Raw genomic sequence first — 26,019 nt, 5'->3', positions numbered from 1 at the left:
CCATGAGATCATGACCTGAGCCAAAATAAGGAATTGGATGCTCAACCGACTGAGCCACCCAGGTGCCCCCAGAGATTGAGATTTCTTAACACTGGCAGAACTGCCTGCCTTCAGACAGGGAAACTAGTTGGTCCTCATACAGATATGAATAAACTGAGGCTTGAGAGGTTAAGGGACGTTCTGGAGGCCACAAGAGGCTAGAATTCACTTCCCTTGCTTCTGAGGGCAGCATTCCTTCCCTGTCTGGCATCCCCTGGCAGTGGCTTTCAGATGCACTTGTTTTGGAGTTCCGAGAAGTATGTGTGCACATGTGTGTGTGTGTATATGTGTGTGTATGTGTGTGGGGGTGGTGATGCTGGGACGGTCCTCAGCTCCAGCTCTATCTGGCCAATTTCCAGCTTAGACTAGTGTGGACAAGGACAGGAGGGGATACCCCTACCTTTGGAGAACCCCCTTCTCCGTACTGAGGTCATGAGTCCCTTTCTCTCCACTGGGCACCTTAGCAATAGGAAATGATTAAAGCATCATTTCCAGGGTGAAATGACACGATTCTGGAACTTGCTTCAACATAATAGGGATGGGTGGGGATATACATGAGGTAAGATTGGCTGAGTGATCATTTGTTGAAACTGAGTGTTGGGTATCAAGGGTTCCATTATACTATTCTCTCTGCTCCTGTATATGTTCGAAATATTCTACAACCACAAAACATTATGTCATCTCCAGTGATTTCCATATTGTTTCTTGGTCATAGGTGCTTTGCTGTTAAAATGGAATAGTGGCAATATCCTAATGTATGTGTGTGTGTGTGTGTGTGTGTGTGTGTGTGTGTGTATAATTTAATGCATCCATTGGTGCATTTCCAGAAATTCTGCACAGAACACCCAACTTACCAATGCACCCCTCCTTCTCCTCAACCTGACCCTGACTCCCTTTTTTTTAAAGTTTGTTTATTTATTTTGAGAGAGAGAGAGAGAGGCAGAGAGAGAGGGGGAGATAGAATCCCAAGCAGGCTCCACACCATCAGTGTGGAGTCAGATGTGGGGCTCAAACTCACAGAAGCATGAGATCATGACCTAAGCTGAAACCAAGAGTCGGACACTTAACAGACTGAGCCCCCCAGGCACCCCGGCCCTGACCTTTTGAAGGGCTGGGAGGCCTAGGGATCGCCCCTGAGCCTCACAGGGTATCCACTAACAATCCAGCCATCCTCTCTCGCCTTCCTCCTCTGATGTCACTGTCACCACCTCCTTTCTCTCTAGTTAAAAATTGGCCACGAGAACGTAATAGGTCCTTATGTGCTGTATCCTGATAAACAAATGATTACTTTACACATCTTGGGAAATTCCCTTCCATCACCCCAGGTTAGGCCAGCTTGACACATTTTAGAGCCGTTTTTTCTTTTTAAAAATTTTAAATGTTTACTCATTTTTGGGAAAGAGACACAGAGGGAGAAAGAGAGAGAGAGGATGTGGGGGAAGGTCAGAGAGACAATCCGAAGTGGGGTTTTCCAGTGACAGCAGAGCCCAATGTGGGGCTTAAACTCACAAACCATGAGATCATGACCTGAGCCAAAGTCGGATGCTAAATAGACTGAGCCAGTCAGGTGCCCCACATTATAGAGTTTTTGAAGCCTCTTAGATGAGTTGGGATCTGAGCCTTGTTCACTGTAGGCCTCATGTGAGTCACTTCCTCCCTTAGGGACTCATTTTCCTCATCTTCCAAATGGGGGTATTGGCTCAGCATCCCAAAGATGGCAGACATGTACCAGGAAGCATATATATATTAAGGTTCAGAGCAACATGTTCACAACAGCCCCAAAGTGGAAACAACACATGTCTACCAACATTAGAAAGGAGAAATAGCTTATGGAATATTAACATGCTGGATTCTGGAGAGCAGTGAAAGCGAACAGACTACTGCCATACTCAACAACATGAGTGGACCTGTTATGGGCTAAATTGTGATCCCCCCCCCGCCCCCGAATTCTTATGTTGAACTCCTAACCTCCAGTACTCAGAATGTGACTATATTTGGAGATGGGATCTTTAAAGGGGTGACTATGAGGCCATTGGGGGATTCTAATCCAATATGACTGGTGTCCTTATAAGAAGAAGAGATTAGGACACAGACTGAGGAAAGACCAGGTGAGGACACAGGGACAAGAGGACCATCTACAAGCCAAGGAGGGAGGCCTCAGAAGAAATTAGTCCTGCTGACATCTTGATCCTGGACCTCTGGCCTCCAGCCCTGTAGACAGTACATTTATGTTGTTTAAGCCTCCCAGCCTCTGGTACTTTGTTATAGCAGCCTGGCAAATTAATAACGAATCTCACGATGCCAAGTGCAAGGAACAAGACACACACACACAAAAATAGTACTATTCCACTCTCATAAAGTTGAAGAACAGACGAAACATGGATGGTAAAACTGTAAGGAAAACCAAGGAAGGATTTCCCCAAAGGTTGAGATAGCAGTGACCTCTCTGGGGGGGGGGGGGCGGGGGGCGGGTTGTTGAATACAGAAGGGGCACAAGTGGAGCAGTGAGAGGGGCTATGGATGTCTGGAATGTTCTCTCTCTTGTGGTTGCACAGGCATTTACTTATTACGACTCTATATGTATAATTATGGACTCATCTATGATTTATGCAATTTTTATATGTTCTATATTTTATAACAAAAGGAACTTTAAGATGGAAAGAAGGAGAGAAAATTAAATGAGAGACAACGAGCAAGCCCAGTGGCCTGCGGATGGTGGCAGAATTGTGTCTCTCAGTCAGCGGGTTTGAATCCACGAGTGCTCCCAGTTCTCCACAACGGCCACCCCCTTCCTTCATTTCCAGCCACAGGCCATTCTGCAAACTTATGTTATCTTCCAAGCTCCTGGAAGTGTCTGAGGTCACAGCCTTTGGCTGAGATTATCTCTAAGGAGTCTCAGCTCTCAAATCCTTTGATTCCAAATGTGGCTCTGGGTTGTGCCCCTTCTTCAGACCCCACCAGCCTCAGCACCCCCGCTGAGCCAAAGATGGTGCGCAGCGGCCCTGGGTGGGGGCAGCTCTCCAACCGCACCTCCTACCTGCACCCTGTACATTTCCAGCCTGGCCAAGGGACACCTGTTGGCACTGAAGCCTCACACTCAACAACTAGGCACTAGATGGGCTGTCCAGGCGGGGCCTGAACTGGAAGGGAGACCAGAGGCCTGGAAGCCGCTGGGCTCTCCTGGCTGGTGTCTCCCTCCCATCCTTCCCTCCCAGGCATAGCCTCAGGTCGGGGTTCCCGGGGACCGCACAAGAAGGACATGCTGGGCGCCATGCTTACCTTTGTTGGTTTCACTCTCTCTGATAAGAAAGGAGCCCGCCTTATTGATTGGAGCCAGAAGCTGCCTCTCAGCATCTTTCCGGCTAATTGATCTAAAGAACCACCTGAAAAAGGAAGGCAGACAAACCTCAGAGGCTGGTCATGATCCGCAGAATATTCTTTTCCAAACCTCCCTCCTAAGCCATATGCCTCACCCCGAGAAATAAAATAGTGTCTTCCTGTTTTCGACTTAACCATGAACTAACAACACTCCTCACATCTTGATTCATGAAATGCCCCTTGGTCCCTGTGCCTCTCTTTTCTTCTCATTTCCCATCAAGGGATGGACTTACTATTTTCTTGAAATGAGAACATTTTGGGGGGTGCCTTTTGTTAATTCTATTCTGGGAAAATGCACCCAACCACCATCCCTCAAAGGACACCCTGAGGTACCTGGGTGGCTCAGTCAGTTGAGCGTCCGACTTCGGCTCAGGTCATGATTTCACAGCTTGTGGGTTCGAGCCCCGCATCAGGCTCTGTGCTGATAGTTCAGAGCCTGGAGCCTGCTTCCGATTCTGTGTCTCCCTCTCTCTCTGCCCCGCCCCCATTTGCTTTCTGTTTCTCTCTCTCGCTTAAAAATAAATAAACATTTAAAACGTTTTTTCTAAAAAGCACACCCTCCTCAAGGTCAAGTCTCTGAATTTAGACAAAGTGCTGAGACTCTCAGAGCACAGATTCCTGCCTTGTTCCTCTCAAGCCTGGACCAGTCAATGTGGAAGCAAGTGCCCATGGTCCCACATCTTTACAGCTTTCTCAATCCTTGGGCAGAGTCAGGCTCTGGGTACTGTTTGCTCAGTGCATGCTGTGTGAGGGAATGAATGACTGAGGCCCTGACTGGCTGAGGTAGACCTTCCTGGTGTCCTGGTGTAGAAGTAGGTTATGAGGACGTTGGGGAGTGCTGCCCTCTGTAACCCAATTCTGAATGAGGTCACCACTCTGTGAGCCCCCCTGAAGTCTGAGCTCCTGAGTCCTGCCCACTGGAGGCTTTGGAGGAGAAGTGCTGATCGCTGTGCCTTGATGTTAGCTTTGCGAGGCCATGGGCCAGGAAAGGGGCCAGGAAAGGCCCCATTTCACAGATGGGAAGAGTGTGCTGAGCACGGAGGTGTGGCTTCCTGAGCACCAGACACCAGACAGCACCAGACACTCAAGATGACCTGAGGGTCATCTTGAATGGTGGACAAGTCTTCCCCCACAATCCCAATTCCCTTTCCCTTTCCTGTCTCCTCCATGCTGGGCTCACAGAGGCTCTCTTTTCACCCCTTTTGGCCTCCTTCCTGCCCAGCAACCCCCAGAGCAGCAGCAGCAGCAGCAGCAGCAGCAAGCAAGCCTCTGCTTTTGAAGGGCCTTCCGATGGTCCACCTACTTTTCCACCTCCAGGGTCTCTACTCGGGCCACAAAGTTGCTGGGCACGTAGCCTTCTCTTCCTGTGATGAGAGACCTGGCCAACCACCAGTCTCCAACTCTATGGAGGAGGAGGAAAAACAAAAATGAGATCGTGGCTCCTGTGGGCCTCTCCTAGGGGGCAGCCCCCAGCCCTCCCCCCCCCCCCCCCCCGCCCCAGCAGGATCTCATCCCAGAGGCGGAGGATTCAGAGGGCTGGTGAGAGGGAATCTGGGCAAGATGCTCAGGGAGAGGGTGCTAACTTGCCGAGCATCGGGCCAGCCCAGGGAGGAAGGAGATGGTGCGGCTTGTCCACATGTCCTGGCCACCCCAGAGGGCCCCTGTCTTCCCTGAGTAGCCTTCCTCTGGATTAATGGGACAGAGGAAGAATTTAGTGAGTGAGTTGGGACTGGACGGGAAAGCCAAAAGCAGGAGGAGAGCTGTTCAGAAGAGGAGCCGGGCTCCCCGCAGTGTAGACCCAGAAGGCCCGGGTTTTCATGCTTTTGGTTCAAGGCCATTGCAGAACTTCAAGAACAAAAACAGACCCCCAGGGCTCCACAGGACAAGCCAGATGTTTGAGAGAGAACCGGCTTTGGAGGAGTTTCTGAGAAGGAAGCCTGGAAACAAAGCTGATTTCACAAGTGGAATCCTGTGTGAGATCTTGTCCAGCAAGGGAGACACACAAAGCTGTGGTGGAGCAGCTAGGCAAGCACTGTCAGAGGGCTGCATGGAGGAGGTGATGTTAGCAGTGGGTTTTGAAGGAAGAGTAGGCTTTTGGCAGTGGAGCAGGGGATAGAGAATGGAAACCACCACATGAGGCAGACTTTGGAATGGTAGCTAGAGGAAGACGATTGGGTCAAGTTAAAAAAAAAAAAAAGTGGGTGACTAGGCTGGGGCAGGGCAATGGAGAAGATCCTCTGGACGCAGCCGTGGAGGCTGTGGGTGTGGGTGGGGAGGTGGACGGCGGGGTGGGAGTCCTGCCATGACAGGGAGCCACCGAGGCCTCTGACCACAGGACAGCTTTCCAGAAACTTACTCCTTTAATATCTGTAGCTTCTCCCCTTTCAGCATTTGCAGGTCCCTGTCATTCACTGAGGTGTAGTCATACTGGGCCACCACGAAATGCTCCTCTAGAGTGAACAAGGAAGAGATGGGCACCCCCCCGGGCCCACCAGGTAAGTCGGTGCGATGGGCCATCTCTGGCTGCTAAGGGGTCAGGATGAGGCAGGGACATAGGGGAGGCTGTGGTGAGCTTTCTTGTTCACTGGTGCAGCACAGGCGATTCCTGTCCGGCAGATTGACCTCCTGACCTTGTTGCTGGGAACAAGGAAAGGGCTGCCCCTCAGAGCCCATCCTGGCTTCTCTTCTGCTCTCCACATAGGAGCCTTAAGGCCTGGACAGGGTACGGTCTAAGGGAAAGGACAACCCAAAGATCTAGGGAGATTGGCCACATGGGTCTGATGGCTGCAGTCCCAAGTCTGGAAACGAGTGTTGGCTGATTCCTTATTGCCTCAGAGAACATGAGCTTCCCTACTCTTCCTCTTCCCCACCTGCCCCTTCCCACCTCTTTTCCAAAGAGGGTAGTGGTCTTGGAACATGGCCACTGTAACCTTGACCTGTAACCATGCCCAACGTCCTGTCCCAGTGCTCTTGGCAGGCAGTTTCTCTGACTTGCCAGTGGTTCCTGGAATGGACGTTCAAATGACCACTGCTAGTGAGGAGGGCTTTTCTGCAAAGCTCCAGGGAGCCAAGACCCGCCTGGAAAAGGTCAGCTGGAGACTACCTCGTCTACCTGGGAGTAGATCACCCAGCTTTGTCACCAATGTGTGGTGGTGTGACATTGGGCTCATCACCTCCCCATGGTGGGAAGAGACAGTTGGAATAGATGACAGTGGCCCCCTCCAGTCCTGAGATTCAAGTTATTGCACCAAAGGCAGTTCATTTATTTTTCGCCCCCTGGGCTTCCTTACTGGAGATATGAAGCTCCCGGCAGGAAGTGAAGGGTAAACCCTGGTAATTAATGGTGAATCATGGTAATTAATCATGATCCCCAGTAGGATAGGATGAGGAACACCAGGTAGGAGAACTAATCTCTGTTCAGCATTTTGCTCATGAGTTTGACAGACTCTGAGCTCTTTCAGGGGAGGAGACACGTCTTACTCAGTTCTACAGTTTCCCCAGGACTCGAACCCGGCCAGTCTCTGGGTACTATTTGCTCAGTGCGTGCTGTGTGAGGGAATGAGTGACTGAGGCCCTGACAGAGCTCTTGGTGCCGTGTGGAAGTGGGTTATAAGTGCCTGTAAGCTGATTCTGAATGAAGCTACATCCTGTGAGTGCTCCCAAGGTCCAGAGCCCTGACCCAGGAAGGCCAAGGTCACTCATTATGGGACCCCCAACTGTCCTATCCATCAGAGTGGAAGTAGAGACTGGGGGTGAAGGAGGATGGTGTGAGTGGTCAGAAGGTCAGCAGTGGCCTTGAATAGTGGGGAAGAAGTGGGAAAAAAGATGATGATGGGACACCTGGGTGGCTCAGTTGGCTGAGCGTCCGACTTTGGCTCAGGTCATGATCTTGAGGTCTGTGAATTTGAGCCCCGCGTCGGGCTCTGTGCCGACAGCTCATAGCCTGGCGTCTGCTTCAGATTCTGTGTCTCCCTCTCTCTCTGCCTCTATCATCTATCATCTATCTATCTATCTATCTATCATCTATCTATCTATCTATCTATCCATCTATCTTTATCTCTCGGAGGAAAAAAAAAAGATGCTGCTTCCATTCACGGAATAGACTGAGGGCAGGAGGGAAGACGCAGACCTATTATAGGCCCTCGCCCTTTGAGGTTAGGAGTTAGAATCTTTGAAAACATAGGTTTGTTTTTATGCCATTTGTATTTACTGTAATGCTTTTTCTTTTTGTCCCATTTATAGTCTGTAAAGTCCTTTTTTAAAGAAAACCCACCCAGGGTCAGATACAGGAACTGGTGCTTGGTTCCTGGAGAGGCCCCTACGGGCAGGTGAAGACTGGGGCAGAGCTGTGCCCGGCTCAGCATCCCCACCCCCAGCCTTCTTTCTGACCTTAGAAGGCCCACCCAGTCCTTTCCAGGAAGTGGCCCCCTACTGGGCCCCTGTGCTGACTGCTCATGGTCGGGAGGGGATGATGGCTTGTGGAGCCTCAGCTTCCAAAGCAGCCCCTTCTAACCTTGGTCTGGGTGCGTGTCCGGAGGTGAAGGAGCCAGGTGGTTAAACAGGACCTGCAGTAGAGACACAGGAACGCTGCATTAGTTCAGCCCCTGAGTCCTGGGCAGGCCTGGTGTGGCAGGAAGGCTACTGGGCCTGGCAGCTGGGTGGTCTTAGGGGTGCTGCTGTCAGCAGGAGGTTGCACAGGTAAATCGTACACACGGTGCCACCACTATCAAGTACCACTGCCATCTCACACAGTCCCTGGACTGTACACAGGGTTAGAGGAGGAGGGTGTGGGGCGCCAACTTATTCATGTTAGGATTCACTCCGTCTCTCTCTGCCCTTCCCCTGCTCGTTCTCCCTCTCTCGCTCTCAAAATAAATAAATAAACATTTAAACAAGAAAGAAAACACAAACACATAATATAAATAACACTGAGAAAAAGGGTCTGGCGGCAGGAGCTCTGGAGTGCGAACTCTGGGTATCGTTGGCGAGTGGGATAATGAGTTATTTACAATTTTTCTCCATAATTAGTATATATTATGTGACTTTTTAAGGTCAAAAACAGTCCAGGTTCTATTACTTATTAGCATAAGTAATATGCTAATATTACTCTATGTAATCTGAGTTTACCCCGCCATCATTCATTCATTCAACAAACATTTCATTGTTCCGTGCCAAGCCCTGGACTACGTTGGGACACAGATAAAATGCCTAGTGGTCTAAGAAATGAGATTAGCAATCCCCACCCCTCATCAGGTCACTGTTGGAGTAAAGTGATGACCAGCTGAATGTGCTCCTGGAGGCAGAGAGCAAGAAAGCAGGTTCCAGGCATGACTCACCGCTGCCCAAACCAAAAAGGGGTAAGGGGCTAGGTGGGGGAGGGGGGTGTCACAAACAGTCATGTAAAAACGCACTTTTGGAATGCAGTAGCCTCCATGCAAGGGTGCTAAACACTTTGTAAACAAGACAGAACTGCATCACCAGCTCCAGGAAGGGGACAATGACCTCCAGGAGCTTCTGGGTAGGAATGGAGCAGCAGATGTTGCTAAACGTCCCAGACCCTTTCCCACCACACCCTCCTCTCAAGCTGACCTTTTTGATTTCTTTTTCTCTTCAAGGCTCCCCTTGCGAAATGAAAACTGGGTAAGAATTATTGGAAACTAACCCGATCCCGTGTAAAGGTAATATATAATGGGATTGCACAGTTGTATAATACATCATGTACTGTTGCATCCCTGTCAAGAAAGGCACTTTCATTATACCCATTTTACAGATGCAGAAACTGAGGCATGGGGGAGTTAAGTAACCTGCTTCAAAGTACACAGCAAATCCATGTAAACACTGGCAATCTGGCTGCTAAATGTTCCACTATCCTGCCACACCAACATGAGGTGGGTGCCACGTTTTGGTGGCAGTGACAGGGGGCCGATTTGTCAGAGCCCTGAATTCTCTAGGGGTGGCTCTGGGCTGGCTGGAAACAAGCAGCAGCCCCCAGGGAGCCGCCCTTGCTCCCTGCTCTTCTTCCTCCCCCTCCCTCCCCAGCTGGGAACGGCCATCACTCACCAGGGGAGGCAGTGGTGGGGGATCTTTGCTCTGGGTGCTGACCTTCACAGGGCTCCAGAGGCCCTTACCTTTCTCCTTCACCTGCTTTTTGCTGCTCATCACTCCCATCCTGTCGGAGAGCACACAGATTGGTGATGTGAGTAGGTCTTCAGAGCCTCAGTACAGAAGAGCTCCCCCAACTCCTTCCAGGTGGCCAATTAGAAAGGCGGGGCGGAAGTGGGAGGGGCAGTGAAGGCCAAAATCAGAACATGAAGTCAGTAAGCGGTTGGGCAGGCTAAGTTTGCATCCATCTTTTTTCCCAGAGCAGGAAGAAGTAGACCAGAGAGGACAAATGACTGGGTTTAGGACAGAGATCATTCAGGTCTGAGCGAACTTCCAGAAACTGCTGGGGTGAGCCCTAGTGCCTTGGGGATAGGAACCATCTAGAAAGAGTCTGACCAACGTGCCTGATGGTCCGGGTTTAGCCTTCATTTTGCCACTGGCTGTATTACTTGGGAAGGTCAAGTTCCTCTCTTGGTCCATGTTAGGACATGTCTGAGGTTCTTTCCCACTCAGATTTTCACATGAGATGCCATACATTCAGGGCACACTGATGGTATAGGCGTCTGAGGCCAACAGCGTCTTCTCAGTAATATCAGAGAGTCTTCCATAAGTGAGAGAGATCGGCCAAGCTTTTTCTTGGGTAAAGGATCATAGAGTTATAGAAGTGGGAAAGATGCCAGATACCACAGCCGACACCACCACATCAGCACCGCCCTCATTCCAGGGGCAGCTATTAGGAAGGACTTACTCTTTTTAAAAAATTTTTTTTTTAACGTTTTATTTATTTTTGAGACAGAGAGAGACAGAGCATGAACGGGGGCGGGGCAGAGAGAGAGGGAGACACAGAATCGGAAGCAGGCTCCAGGCTCCGAGCGGTCAGCACAGAGCCCCACGTGGGGCTCGAACTCACGGACCGCGAGATCGTGACCTGAGCTGAAGTCGGCCGCTTAACCGAGTGAGCCACCCAGGCGCCCCAGGAAGGACTTACTCTTGAACTTCACAAAGCCTATCTCATGTCATCCTTTTAACTCTAAAGTAAGTGTAAGTAGGCATCATCCCTGTCCCAGGACTGAGCTTTGAGTTGTTAAATAGCTGGTTCCTGGTCAAACCAGTAACCAACGAAGAGCCAACTGTGGAGCCCTGGCTGACCCCAGACCGCTACACTCCACCTCACACCCGGCCCATCCCCAAGACACAGACATTTATAGAAGAAAGGACCTTGAGTCCCTGTTCTTGTCGGAAGGGCTGTGTGGTTGATGGAGAGTTCCTGACTGCTTTCGCATGTGTTCATATTTCATTGATTCCGGGATGCACCTTTTTTCACTCAACATCTCTTGAAACTGCGATGTGTTTTACACCCAACGATGATTCATAAAGTAAATAGCAGCATCCTTTTTCCCTCTTTTAGTGATACATAGAATAAATGTTAGTCTTCCAAACAGCAGTGTCTTAGATTTACTGAAACGCAGTGATGTTTTCTTCTAGAAAGTTGAAAGCACATGTCTCATATTAATTCTCCTCAAACTCATCTTGAAAAAAAGGAAGACTGGAGTAATTCTAGATATAGGAGAGAGATCCCCAATAACAAATAATCCATAATTCGTTTTTTGAGCGTGCTTCGCGTACAGAACATGTAATACTTCACATTTGTAAAGAACAGCACTTCTCTGTATTCAAGCAGTTTCTTTATGTCAGTTCGCATAAACCTTAGCAGCAAATGAAATGCCAAAGTTACAGGCCAACATTTTACTTCTCAGAGATTCCTTTTATCAGAATTTTGGAAAAGGGATTATGGATTTCTGTTAAGAATTGATACTGAATCTTATCAGGTACCCTATTTAGTGTCTTTTAATATGATCGTTTTCTTTAATTTGTTGATGTAATAAATTATGTTGATAAATTTTCTGCTACTGAAATCCTTGTGTTCTGAAATAAAAGCTATTTGTTTACAGTTCATTAGTCTTTTAAATACATGGATAGATCCTATTTGTTAATGTTTTATTTCAAATGAGAATCAATATTCCCAAATGGGGTCTGTCTATGAGGAGTTAACATTAAGATGATGCTGACTTTGTAATATTAGGGGGTTCTCCATCTTTCTTCCTATGGCTTTGAGTCATTGAATTACACTGAGACTCTCTGTTCTTTAAAGGCTGGATAGAACTCAGCCAGTAAGTCATCTGTTCTGGGGTCCTTTTTTTTTTTTTTTTAATGTTTATTCAGTTTTGAGACAGAGAGACACAGAGAATGAGCAGGGGAGGGACAGAGAGAGAGGGAGATACAGAATCCAAAGCAGGCTCCATGCTCTGAGCCATCAGCACAGAGCCCAACGTGGGGCTCAAACTCACGAGCTGTGAGATCACGACATGAAGTCAGATGCTTAACCGACTGAACCACCCAGGTGCCCCTGCTCTGAAGTCCTTTTAAAAAGTCGATCTTTGGGGCGCCTGGGTGGCTTGGTTGGTTAAGCGTCCGACTTCAGCTCAGGTCATGATCTCACAGTCTGTGAGTTCGAGCCCTGCGTCAGGCTCTGTGCTGACAGCTCAGAGCCTGGATCCTGTTTCAGATTCTGTGTCTCCCTCTCTCTCTGCCCCTCCCCTGTTCATGCTCTGTCTCTCTCTGTCTCAAAAATAAATAAACGTTAAAAAAAAAAATTAAAAAAAAAAAGTCGATCTTTAATTTAAGAAACAAAACAGATGAACATAGGGGAAGGGCAGGAAAAATAAAGTAAGATAAAAACCTAGAGAGAGGCAAACTGTAAGACTCTTAAATATAGAGGACAAACTGAGGGTTGATGGAGGCAGGGTGATGGGCATTGAGGAGGGCACTTGTTGGGATGAACACTGGGTGTTGCATGTAAGAGATGAATGACTCAGTTCTACTCCTGAAACCAATACTACACCGTATGTTAACTAACTTGAATTTAAATTAAAAAATAAATAAGTAAAATCTTCAAAAAGAAAAAAATGTAAAATAAATTTTAAAAGTTAAAGAAAAAAGATCTTCAAAAAAGAAAAAAGTAGATCTTCAAGTGCACTTCCAACTCTTCTACAGGAATTTGTTGGTTCCCATTTTTCCTCCTCTTTGCACCATTTTGACGATTATATGATTTATTAGGAGACCTTTGACTTCCTCTACATTTTCTAATTTGTTGCCATAAAGTTTTAGGTAGTATTGTCTTGTAATTATTTTAATCTCTTCTCTTTCTTGATTATGTCCTCTTCCTCATTCCTAAGATAAATTAAATGTACTTTCAATAATAATTACAATTTTTAATTGGATAAAATCATCTGAAGTTTTCTATGACCAAATACAATTTTAATCTAGCTTTAAAACTATGAAAAGAACACTGTAATCAAAATAGCATACAATTGGAATAAGAATAGAGATATAATCAGTGGAGCAGAATAATAAGTATGTGAACAGATTCTAGTACATTTGGAACTGCATATATGAAAAAGGTAGCATTTTACTTCAATGGAGAACTGATAGTTTATTTTTAATAAATGGTATTAGGAAAATGGTTGTCTACCTAGAAGAAAATATAATCAGACCCCTACCTCACACCATATTAAAAAATAAACTCCATGTGTACTAAAAAAAATATATTAATTTTTTAAAATTTAATTGAAAGAAAATTTAGGAGACTATACATACGATCCAGAGTTCAGAGATAGCAATTAACAAAGACAGAATAGCCAGAAGCTAAGAGAGGACAAAAAGACATGTTGATAACATAAAGACAAATTTACAAACACAGAAGGTATTATATGGTAAAAAAACCAAAAAACAAAAAACAGCAACATTATGAAATCAGTGCATAAGCAACAGATTGGGGAAAAGATTTGCAAACCACACCACAGATAAATGTCTATTTATAATATACACAGAGCTCATGAAAATTAACAAGAAGTATGGGTCTAGCATACAATCTACTTGATAGAAAAATGAGTAAAGTTTATATAAATAAGCAGTTTATCCAACACAAATCCATATAGCTAAATAAACATGTGAGAATGTTAAAATTACTTACCAGTTGGAAAATGCAAATTAAGATAATAAATATCACATTCTATCAATAAGATTGGGGAAAAAAGAAAAGGAATGATAATATCAGTTGTTGATGGTAAATTAAAGGAGAATTGTGTTTTCATACATTTCTGTAATTAAAGTATTTATTATAGTTATGGTTATTTCATTTCTTCTTCTCCACTGTATTTCTTGGATGAGCCTTCCATGAGGGCTGGGATCTTTTTCTTACTCATTGTTGAATCCAAATTGTTAAAACAGTGCCAGGCAAGGGGTAAGGGCATAATAGTTATTAGAAAAATAAAATATGAAATGTTACCAATCATGTAGACATTTTTAAAATTCTATTAAAACTTAAAAATACAGGAGCGCCTGGGTGGCTCAGTCGGTTGAGCATCTGACTCTTGATTTTGGCTCAGGTCATGGTCTCATGATTTGTGGGATCAAGCCCCGAGTTGGGCTCTGTGCTGTCAGCGCGTAGTCTGCTTAGGATTCTCTCTCCCCCTCTCTCTCTGTCCCTCCCCCACTTGTGCTTGCTCTCTCACTCTCTCAGTCTCTCTCAAAATAAATAAACTTAAAAAACTTAAAAAACTTAAAAAAGGCATATACCTTTCAGTTTACAATCCCACTTCCGGGAATCTCACAGAGTAACAAAACATCATTATATACGAATGTATGAGATATAAAAATGTTTATTGCAGCAATATTTATAGCTGCAAAAAACAAAACAAAACAAAATTTTGTAACTGCTCACCATTTGAATAAATCTGCATTCTAAAAGTGACTAAAATATGCAATTCTAAAAAAGAATATGCTAGATCTTTGCAGGTAAAGCTAAAAGGAATTTCTGGGGCGCCTGGGTGACTCGGTTAACCGTCAGACTTCAGTTTAGGTCATGATCTCGTGGTTCATGATTTGAGCCTCGTGTTGGGCTCTGTGCTGACAGCTCAGAGCCTGGAGCTTGCTTCGGATTCTGTGTATGTCTCTCTCTCTGCCCCTCCCCTGCTTATACTCTCTCTCTCTCTCTCTCAAAAGTAAATAAACATTAAAAAAAATTTTAAGAGGAATTTCTACAACATGCTGTTACATGAGAAAAGCAAGATTCAAAAAAGTGCATGAAGTTATCCCATATTTGGAAATACCAAAGAATGAGAAAAGAAACCTCTATAGGTAGGCATATGCATATGTTTTTATGTTATGTGGAGAGACATTTGGGGGATAAACACAAACTTGTTTACTTTCGTTATTGATGGGGGAGGTAGAAACAGACAAGGGAGGTGGAAAGGTAAAAAAACAAAAAACAAAAGTGAATTACAAAAACTGTGTGTGCGTGTGTATGTGTGTGTGTGTGTGTGTGTGTGCATGCGTGTTGTAGGTGTCGATGCAAAGCAGTGCCCCCAAAAGATCTTTCCGAAAATATTAATGTTGTTTATCAGGTGACAGGACTTCATGCAACTTTTACCTTCTTTCTTATAATTTCATATGTTCCATGAATTTTTTAATAGTAAGCATATATTGTCATTATAAGCAGAAAAATCAAGAGAATGTGGACGACTTGCCCAGCCACAGAGAGTCATGAGGCCTGGAGCCAGGGCCAGCCCCTGTTCTCAAGAATGGCCACTGAGCAGCCCCCAGGGCTGCCTGAGACTCACGCCTTTTCTGACCTCTCCCAGCCTCCTGGCCTAATGAAGTGTCAGCAGGCAACAGCTTCTAGAACTTTCCCAGCTTGGACTCCATATTGCCACCAATTTTAAACTTCCTGAGCAAACATTTATGTCCACTTAAACAACACAACTGATCATCTAAATAACTTGACACGCAGTAAAATTCCTAAAATGAAATCACCCACTACTTACACTTCTTTGTCCTTTGACTCCTTAGCAGTATATATATGGATGCTTTTCCATGGTTTTTATAAATACATAGGTTCGCTATGGGTCCCTCCACCCCAGTGGTTCTGACTGGAGACTAGAGTTACTCAGAAGGCCATCTGATCACCAGAGCTGTGTCTGGGTGCTGGGTTGCCACCCTGCTGTGATATTTTAGCAGTTTCAGGCTGGGTGGAGCCAGCAAATGCAGAAGTCCTTGCAAAACTGAAGTGTGACATGTGCAGGTCCTCAGTGGTTCCAGATGGCTTTGCTGCACTAAGAAGGCACTGGTCTCCTTTCCAGTGGTGAAGGACAGATGAGAGAAGGGTGTGAGTTCGTGTGTGTGTGTGTGTGTGTGTGTGTGTGAGAGACAGAGAGAGAGAGAGAGAGAAAGAGAAAGAGGGAAGGGGGAGAAGGAGGGAAAAGGAAAAGGGTGGGGGGGAGAGCGCGCACTTGTGCACCTGTGTGTGTGCATGACAGAGCAAGCATGTGCACGTACCCATGTGTGTGTGCTTGTGGGTGTGTGTGTAGTGGGGTGGGGGGTGGCAAGAGGAGAGGAAGATGAGGGAAGGGGGCTTCTATTTGTTTATTTGGCGTGGATTCATCCCCGCTGTGCAGACTTTGACCAGAGCAGGGAGATCAGTGTTTGCCCCGGGGGAGATGCTCAAAGCCCGACACACAGCCGCAGCCTGACAGAGGATGTGGTGGAACAGCAACTAAAAATAGAGAAACTAGAAACCCTTTATTTACAGTTGCCCAGCAGTTCACAGGTAGAAAAGCACTTGGCATATACGATTTATGTGATATTCAGGAAGGCATCCATAGTTTGATTACGATTATCCTCATTTTATGGCTGAAGATAAAAGCGGTGAGGTGGCTTGCTAAGGTCACACTGAGCGTGGCAGAACCAGGAGCTGGAGGGTGTTCTCTGCCCCAGTGCTGCCTGGAATTTGCTGCTCGAAGCAGGTGCACAGGTATCCCTGCCTAGGGTTCCATCCCCCTTGACCCACAGTTCAGGTTCAGGTTCAGATACCCAGTCCTCTCCTCTGTGGGGGCTGCCACCTGCCTCAGAAGCTCTCCATCCGGAGGAGAGACTGGGAGGAGAGACCTCGGGGGTTGCTGCTGGAGCCGGGAGGTCTGTGGGCCGCTCTGGAGTTCAGGCACACTCAAGCACATTTCTCCCTTCCCTGGTGCAGTGGGGGGAAGACAGCGGTTCAAGGAACATGGACTCGAAAGCAAGCTAGGCATTGGCTGTGTGAACTTGGGCAAGTCCCTTAATGTCTCTGAGTCTCAGTCTCCTCTACAAAAATGGGGAGGTATGAAACTGTTCCTCGTTTTTGTACATAAAGCCTTCCCGCAAAAGCATACTCAAAGGTGAATGCCAAAAACAGCAAAACGATCGACTTTGCTGTTTTGTGGGGAGGGAGCAGTTTTCTACAGAATTAAACCACGTTACGAAATTCTCAGTTATGTCTCGCCCATTTGGCAAATCTTCACAATCTATTTTCAGTCTTTCACAGATGTTTTTTTAATGATGCACTCACCCATCATCGTGGGCATCAGTTCAATGACTATTTGACTAATTTGTGTAAAATTAGAGAAAAATGCACCAAAACATTAAAACAGTTGTGCAAACACTACTACCCAGGCGAAAATAGTTGTCCTGCCAAGACCGAGCTGCTGGCAGGCGGTTGCAGGCCCCCGTGAGGCTGGGAATGTTCATTCACCAGCCGACGTGCTCAGGTTCAAATGCAGCATACGGAAAATATTTTGGGATATTGACACACAAAGATGTATGTTTTATAAAGGTCAAGACCGACAGCCTGTACATAATTCTCATGGTTGTCATGTAAACTAGCAAGATGAGGGAGAGAAAGGAACAGAGCATAGAGAGTGGTAAATAAACATTAACTAGAGGCCACTCAGAGCAACTTGGGTGATATTTTCCCTTCCCAGGGCTTCATGACGCCCAAAGGTGGCCCTGAGATCCATTGGGTGCTGAGGGCCTGGTGTTGGAAGTCAGGGTGTTTGGTGGTGGAGATAGGCAGGGGGACAAAGGCCAATGTGGATGGTGGCTGCCGTGTGGCCCAGAAAAGTATTGATGGCTCTGAGTCCCTTTATCCACGTTGGCTGTTCCAGGCATGTTATTTTAGAGGCAGGGGGATGATTTGGTTGGAAAAAAAGTCTCATGCATGAAGTTAGCTGTGAAGTGCATATAATTTTATGACTGAAAACTCAGGTAAACTCTGGTTTACCTTTTATTTCAAAGTTTATTTATTCATTTTGAGAAAGACAGAGACAGGGCTAGTGGCAGAGGGGCAGAGAGAGAGAATCCCAAGCAGGCTCTGGGCTGAGGTGGGGTTCAAACTCAAGAACCATGAGATCGTGACCTAAGTGAAACCAAGAGTCGGACGCTTAACTGAGCGAGCCATCCAGGTGCCCCCCTAGTTTACTTTTTTAAATAGCAGGTGCTATAACGTGTTGAGTGTTCCCCATGTGCCATACCCAAAGCCAGACATGCTACATACACTGTCATGTTGGAGAGACACCACATGGCACACTAGATAAGGATGCTGAGCTCTGGATCCTGGTTCTGCTATTATCTACTTGGGTACCCTCGGGCGAGTTGCTTAACTTGCTAACTTCTGTCTCTTAGTCTTGAGATAACAGTTTACAACAGAGTGTTGTAAAGGTTAAATTAGTTATTACAGGCTATTAGGGCATCTTGGAATGGTGCCTGGACCATAGTAAGTATTTAATAAAGGTTTTACTATTATTCCACATTTACAAATTGTCAGTAATGATTTCTTCAGTAACTGTGTGAGATAGGTGTTACTACCTTCTTTCTACAGATGAGATGAACTTGGGACATGAAGTGTCTGTCCAGGTCAAACAGCTAGTAATTTGTGCGGATGGCCTTACCTCCAGTTTTGACTAGCTCCTAAGTCTGCAATCTGGAAACACCTTGCCTTGTTATTAGCTGAAAGCTTTATCTTTCTGACTTGACCTGTCAGACATGGAAGGGAGGCATTGAGGTGGAACAGCACTGAGCCTATTAGCAAAGCCAGGTCTCACCCGGGGTGCTGGCTGCCATGCTGAGACAGTGTCTTCCCTTCAGTGAGTTCTCTCGTGGAGTCCTCACGGAGTGTTTGCCAACGTCTCGGCATTCCAAGTCCTGCCCACCTCCTAGATGAGAAAACTATAGTAATGGCCCTGCGACTCTTAATCAAAGAAGAAGCCAAAGAACTTGAATTGAAACCCATTTTTTGAGTCTCAAGTTCAGGATAGCTCAACTTGAATAATATAGATCGCTCCACATGCGAACATAAAACGGTAGCAGTGCTGGCTCTTAGAACTCTATATCGCTGTGTTCATTCAGTCGCTGCCAACTATGTACTGTGTCAGGCAAAGACAGAGAGAGGAAACAAGGAAGGAATCTGCCCTCATGGTAGGATAAAGAGGTGAGACGTATACGCAACTTACAGCAATTCAAGGTAGGCAGGATTATATAAAGAAGAGAGGTTTTGTGAACTCAGCAAGAAGAAATCACTTCCACCTGGGAAGAAACACTAGCTAGACCATAAAGGACAATTCAGGTACAGTTTTTTGGGTGAAAACTATTTTCAATGAAAAATTTCAAAATATAAAAAATAAAGAGTATAACAAACACATGCATATTCATCACCCGTATTCAATAATTATCTTTAAAAATTATTTTCTTGTTTGAAATATTTGAGGACAAATAATTTTCTAAAAAACGGATTGAAGCTTTTTGAAACGAAATGAAACGAATGGCTTGAAACATGCCATGTTACCTCCACATATTTTGCACGTGTCTCTAAAATGTGGAGACGGTTTCTTACATAACCACAATGTTGTTATCACACCTAACAAAGCTAGTAATAATTCCATGGCATTATCTAACGTCCAGTCTATATTCAGATTCCCCCAATTGTCTCACAAGTGGTTTCTTGTTGGTTTGTCCAATTCGGGATTCAAACAAGCTTCCTACATCACATATGATTGTTATGTCTCTCCCTCAACTGGAGTAGACTGCACCCTCTACTTGGGTTAGTTTCGTGCCATCAATTTGAAAAAAACATGTTGGTGGTCCTATAGAAGGTTCTACATTCTAGATTTTGCTTCCTTGTGTTGACTTGTTTCTCTATCTCCCTATTCGTAGTACATAGAATTAACTCTATGGGCTCCATAGACCTAGATTCGTCTTTTTCTCATAGGGATGTCTTATGGAAGGAGCACGTGCTCAATATCGCATACTATCGGGAGGCTCACACTGTCTGGCTGCACCACTTTAGTGATGCTAAGACAGATCTGGGTTCAAATGATGCTGGTCTGACGTCTCCATTGACAAGCTTCTCATCAACACTTCAATTAATGTTTCATTAGGGGTTACTAAATATTACTAAATACTGATGTTCTCATTCTATCATTCTTTCCACGTTTGTTAGTTGAGAAAGTAAAAGATCAGAAAGAAAAAATGCCATGCGTAATTCCACCAGGGTTGAATAGTTTTTGGATATAGAGAAACAGTGCTTTCCCAGAGACGTGGTGATAGGAACCTAATTCAGGAAACAGTTTTTCCATTGGCTGGATTGTAGAGTGTATGATAGAATTATTCAAGAAACCTCAGTCAACACCTTGTGTGATACTTTTAAATACCAGTAGCATATTTGCCCCCACTGGTATAGGACCTGATACAGAGCCATAACTCCTGGCTGAGTAGGTGGAGCCCCTGGGCACATACAAACCCCTGTCAGGGGGCAAGCTAGCAGTGACACCTTGCGAAGTGGTTGTGCTCTTGGTCAAAGTGGCTGCCAATTTAGGCACAGTGAGGAGGAGACACACATGTGGCTATTTCAGTTTTGTAGAGTGAAAATTTTTCCACTGTGGAAATTTGCTCCGCACCATGGTAAAATTCATAAAGAAGATTTTCAAGTGGTAAAAAGTTTGAGGGTGCTGAGCAAAGCTTCAGGAAGGAAGACAGCACTCTTGTGAAGCTGTGTTAAGTAAACTACAGACACGTGTTTACTGAGTCACTGACATTTGATTCTGCTGACATAGAGAAGCTTGAAATTTGGTAGGCAATTATGAGGAAAAATGACACCATGTTGATGTCTAAGTTCTTGTTATAATTACTAACCTGTGAATAAAACTATTTTTTTTGGAGGCACCATGCAAATTTATATTTTCAAAACACTCACAGTAGTGATAATTAAAACATGCCACCAATATGGCAAAACATAAATACAACTACTTTTGTGCTTTGTATTCATGGCACTATGAGCCTTAATCTACTTTGTAATTTCTAAATTTCTTTGCATTGTTTTCCTTTAAGAAAAAATTAACCAAAAAAAGCAAATCATGAGTTCACTACTGTCTAACGGAGTCCATTACATTTCCTCAGCCTAACTGTTCTCAAATCTCAGTTTGCATTACAACCATTTGGGAATTTGCAAATTCCTGAGACCCAGGCCTAGCAGTTCTGATATTGGGGTCAAGGTGGGGTTCCAAGGTCTCCATTTTTAACAAGTGTCCCCAATGATGCTGATGCAGACAGGCTCACCAACCCTGCTTCATGAAGATCCTTTCTTTCTTTCTTTCTTTCTTTCTTTCTTTCTTTCTTTCTTTCTTTCTTTCTTTCTTCTTTTTAATTTTATTTATTTACTGAGAGAGAGAGAGAGCAAAGGAGGGTCAGAGAGAGGGGGAGATGAAGAATACCAAGCAGGCTCCACACTGTCAGCATAGAGCCTGACGCAGGACTCAATCTCAGAAAGTCAGATCATGGCCTGAGCTGAAATCAAGAGTTGTACACTTAACTAACTGAACCACTCAGGGGCCCCACGAAGACCTTTTCTTAATTTGGCTGCACTTTTGGAGTATTACTTGTAAAAAGGATTAGAAGTATTGCCGACCTTGGGTATTTCTTCATATGAGTGCCTCATAAATAATGCTTATAGTTCTCCTGCCAGTGATCTGCTTGTCTTTAAATGAAATGAATTTCTTCTATCCTCCCAACATTCATTCCTTACATATTAATATATTTCTACAAGATTGTGACAAGGGGGAAATAACTTCCCTTTCTGTAATACTAGCTGGCATCTCTATGATACTTGGCAATTTGCAATTGACTTTCACACACTGTATCTCAGAAACCTCAAAATGAGCCTATGAGCTAAACAGACTCACCATCATCCTCCTCGTCCTCAGACAGAAGACTGAAGAAAGAGGTACAGAAACTAAAGTGCAGAACAAGGATTTGAGTCTCATCTCTGCCTTCAAAGCCTTGCTCTCTCCCACTGAGCTCACACGTATCTTTTCAGATCTATATGTTCACGACTTGAACTTCTTTAAAAAGACACTATCCATTATTCAGCCTTTTCGAGCCACCTCCCCCACGTTGATTAAGCACAACCCAGAGACGGAATTTGTAAAAAGAAGGCAGGCTTGTGCAGAGAAACACCTCTATCTACCAGGTTTTGGGGGCAGGGTGTGCACACTTGGACTGGAAACACTGACTCTATTTTATACTTTCAAAGATGAGGCTGGAAAAGGTTAGAGACAGAAAAAGAAAAGACAACAAGGGTCTCAGGCCTTTGACATCTTTGGGTTAATCGTGATTATTGAATGGATCTAGAGACACAGGTGTCCAGCTAGAGATACAGAGATTTAGAATTAATGTATAAAAGTCTTGGTTGCAGGATTTGCCAATACATGAAAATATGAATGCTAATGATGACTAGCACAGTGCCTTGTACTCTTTCCTACTCAAGGCTAGACACTGTGCTGTGTTCTTTATGTACAGTATGTCTATGCCTTACAGCAGATGCAGTCCCTCCCATTTTACATGCAAAGAAACCAAAGCTCAGTGAGGTGTAAGGACTTGCTCAAGACCATACAGGGAACCATATATTTAAAAATCAATTATATCTGTCTTTAAAGTCTGGTTGACCCACTCTGTTCCAAAGTATGGGAAGTAATGAAAATAAGACACTTATGATGACATCTGTAAAAAACATGAAACTGATTAGAAAGTTATGTAGGAGTGCTAGACAAGAGAAAGTGAATTCTGGTAGGATTTTAGGATAGGAAGGGCATCTTGGTGGGGCACCTGGGTGGCTCAGTCAGTTAAGCATCTGACTTCGGCTCAGGTCATGGTCTCATGGTTATGGGTTTGAGCCCCGTGTCAGGCTCTCTGCTGACAGCTCAGAGCCTGGAGCCTGCTTCCGATTCTGTGTCTCCCTCTCTCTCTCTCTGCCCCTCCCCTGGTTGTGTTCTCTCCCTCTCCCTCTCTCTCTCTCAAAAGTAAATAAACATTAAAAAAAATTTTAAAGGAAGAACATCTTGGAGAATTTCAAGAGATTCATTTATTTATAATTACTGCTGTAAGTCTCATTTTGGGCCAGGTTTGTTATCCCAGGGTCAGGCGATTGTGTCTGAGTGAGCCACCCTACTGAGTAGTGCTAAAGGATAGATTGATCTCACATTGAGGAAGGACTATAGTGGCATGCTTCAGAGTTCTATCTTCAGCCTCTCTTAGTTAATATTTTATTAGCAATTTGTGTGCAGACTCAAAAATTCTGTTCATTAGATTTTCGGAAGACATAAAATGAGAGGAAAAACTAACAGAGCTAGATTAAAAAAAAAATCCCTCAGGAATGATTGCCTGAAGCTAACAAGTTGAATTAAAATAAGAGTAAAAATGCATGCAATTTAAGCTCAAAAAAATCAGCCAGCGAGGTGTCATAGCACAGAGGCCTGACTCCTTAATAGTGTGTGAGGAACAATGTGGCGGGTGTGATGCGGAGAGTACTTCCCGACTTTGGAAACTCACAGAATTGTGTGGACTCCTGGATTTGCTGCTTAATAGCCATTTGATAGAATGATGTGATCTATTAATCCAAACCTCTGTTTCCTTGCCTGCATAATGGAAATAGTATGCTAACCTTGAGGAATTATTGCAAGGAATAAAGATCGTATACACAAGAGGCTGGCATGTAGTTTGTGCTTCATAAAAGTAGCACTTTTTGACTGGAAAGGACTTAGAAGTGCCAGCAGGCATTAAGTTTAAAAATCTGGGTACAACCACTGTCATGACCACCATGGACAGTTATAGTAACTAACATGAATATTGGTGCCAAGCATTATGATTAGCTTTACAAACCTTGTATGGCTTTTTTAGAATACCAATCTTATTGCCTTCTTACTTATTTCTCACACCTTTGGAGGTCCCATACAACTTATGCAAGATGCATACAGTCTGTCATTCCATTCAGGGAAGGGGCCTGTGGGGAACTAGTCTTGCACAGCTGCAGAGTAAATCCATATCAACTACCAATACAGAACAAAGTGCTTTATCCATAAATATAAACAGCAAACCAAGTGTCAAAAGAATCAGAAGAAAATGAGCAATATTAAAAATAGGGTTAAAAATAAACAAGTAGAATAGTTCAGGAGAAAGCAGAGACAGAATGCAGAAAGTGACTTTTAAGAAAACCTCTAATTAGTGTCCTTAGAGACATTATACAGGATAGTGTATAAATTTAAAAGGAATATGTTGATGTGAGAAAACAAAAATTATTGTTAGAAAAGAGGAATTATTGTAAATTAAAAATGTGATTGAAAAATATTAACATGGATACAATGGACGTTCCAAGTTAATGATCTAGAATATAAAGTCAAGCAATATCCTAGAAAATAACATAAAAAGACTAATGTATAATATCGGTAACAATCAAGAATGTTCATTGTCACCATTCATATTCAATACCATACTGGAGGTCTGAGATAATGAAATAATACAAGAAAAGGAAATAAAAGGTATACAGATTGGGAAGGAAGAAAAAAAAAACTGTTTGTTCACAGACGACATGATTGTCTATGTAGAAAATCCCAGAATATCAACAACAACAACAACAACAACAAACCCTCTTGGAGCTAATCAATGATTATAGGAAGGTTGCAGAATAAAGGTTAATATAGAAAAGTCAATTGCTTTCTTATATACCAGCAATAAATAATTGAAATTTAAAATTAAAAACACAATACTATTTACACCAAACAAATGAAATTATAAACTATAAATTAAACAAAATATGAACAAGAAGAAAACTATGAAACTCTGATAAAGGAAATCAAAGAAGACCTAAATAAAAGAAAAAATATTCCATGTACGTTGATGGGAAGATTCAAAATTATTAAGATGTCAGATTTTCCAACTTGATCTACACTTTTCAAGCAATCCCAATTAAGATCCCAGCAAGTTATTTTGTGAATATTAATAAACTGGTTCTAAAGTTTATTTAGAGAGGCAAAAGATCCAGAATAACCAATACAAAATTGAGGAACAAAGTCAGAAGACTCAACTTTAAGACTTAATATAAAGCTAGAGTCATCAAGACACTGTGGTATTGATGAACAAATAGATACACAGATCAATGGAACAGAACAGAAGGCACAGAAATAGATTCCCTACAAATATAGCTAACTAGTCTTTGACAAAGGAGCACAGGCAATTCAATGAAGAAAGTATATTCTCTTCAACAGATAGTGCTACAACAAGTGGACATCCACATGCCAGAATATGAATATGAACATACACACACACACACACACACACACACACAGACCTTATACCTTTCACTAAAATGAACTAAAAATGGATCATAGACTTAAATGTAAAACATGAAGTTATAAACTCTTAAAAGATAATAGAGAAGAAAACTTAGCTGACCTTGCTTGGTGATGACTCTCTTTTTTTTGTTTGTTTCAAATTAATGATTTTATTTCTATGTTTAATGCAAGCAGAGGGGTCCAAAACAGACTAATGTACATGGATATAGTTTAAATGTAACAACAACAACAAAAATATTTGAACTACATATACCAAAGACGGGAAAGGGATTCTTCCATAGCAGCCTTGTCCTATTTTGCAGTTTCTAAATAAGTAGAAACTAAACACACATTTCACCCAACTTAACTCAGGATGAAGTAATACAACTTTTTTGATCAACTACTCAAGACTTATTTAAGCATAAAACTTAAGAGACTTTGAAATGGAAGTCACTGTATTTTTTAGTCAATTGGATAAATGGCCTCCTTGGCTCCTGAAGTCTGATTAACAAAAAAAATCTTTCCATGAAGCTCAGAAGGAACTCAATGGCAATGAGGTCCAGTTAGGGGATGGACACTCTACACATCATGCTAATGAAAACTGAGATGCTTCTGTCCTCCTTGATGCCAAGTGGAAAAACATTATTATTTTTTTCCAAACTAACAGGGAATGGAGCCAAAAAGTTAAAAAGTCAGAATGAATACAATTTTTCTTTTTACTCAGAGAAGAGGGACACTTTTTCATTTCCTTTTATTATTATTATTTTAATTTAATTTTAATTTTTTTATATATTTATTTATTTTTGAGAGACAGAGTGAGACAAAGTGAGAGTGGGGGAGGGGCAGAGAGAGAGGGAGACACAGGATTGGAAACAGGCTCCAGGCTCTGAGCTGTCAGCACAGAGCCCGACGCGGGGCTTGAACCCACAGACCATGAGATCATGACCTGAGCTGAAGTCGGACGCCCAACCGA

General features: G+C 43.8%; 1 protein-coding gene across 4 annotated transcripts in view; it reads right to left on the bottom strand.

The window, feature by feature from the left end:
* The window catches only part of BLK (BLK proto-oncogene, Src family tyrosine kinase), a 78,705-nt gene that overhangs the window by 10,470 nt on the left and 42,216 nt on the right, over positions 1–26,019 (bottom strand). For 2 of the 4 annotated variants that reach the window (XM_058720843.1, XM_058720846.1), the window contains exons 2-6: positions 9,478–9,586; positions 7,931–7,982; positions 5,774–5,867; positions 4,721–4,819; positions 3,319–3,422 (exon numbers count right to left, since the gene is read on the bottom strand). In XM_058720843.1, coding sequence (XP_058576826.1) covers positions 3,319–3,422; positions 4,721–4,819; positions 5,774–5,867; positions 7,931–7,982; positions 9,478–9,585 — 457 coding nt within the window. In that variant the 5' untranslated portion in view covers position 9,586. Of the gene's footprint in view, positions 1–3,318; positions 3,423–4,720; positions 4,820–5,773; positions 5,868–7,930; positions 7,983–9,477; positions 9,587–10,737; positions 11,001–15,404; positions 15,723–26,019 lie in introns of those variants that run through there. The other 2 variants (XM_058720842.1, XM_058720844.1) reach the window with 2 other exon arrangements.

The sequence above is a fragment of the Neofelis nebulosa genome, chromosome 3 (genome assembly GCF_028018385.1).
Source record: "Neofelis nebulosa isolate mNeoNeb1 chromosome 3, mNeoNeb1.pri, whole genome shotgun sequence".
Taxonomy (NCBI): domain Eukaryota; kingdom Metazoa; phylum Chordata; class Mammalia; order Carnivora; family Felidae; genus Neofelis; species Neofelis nebulosa.
This window is presented reverse-complemented; position numbering and strand designations above follow the sequence as displayed.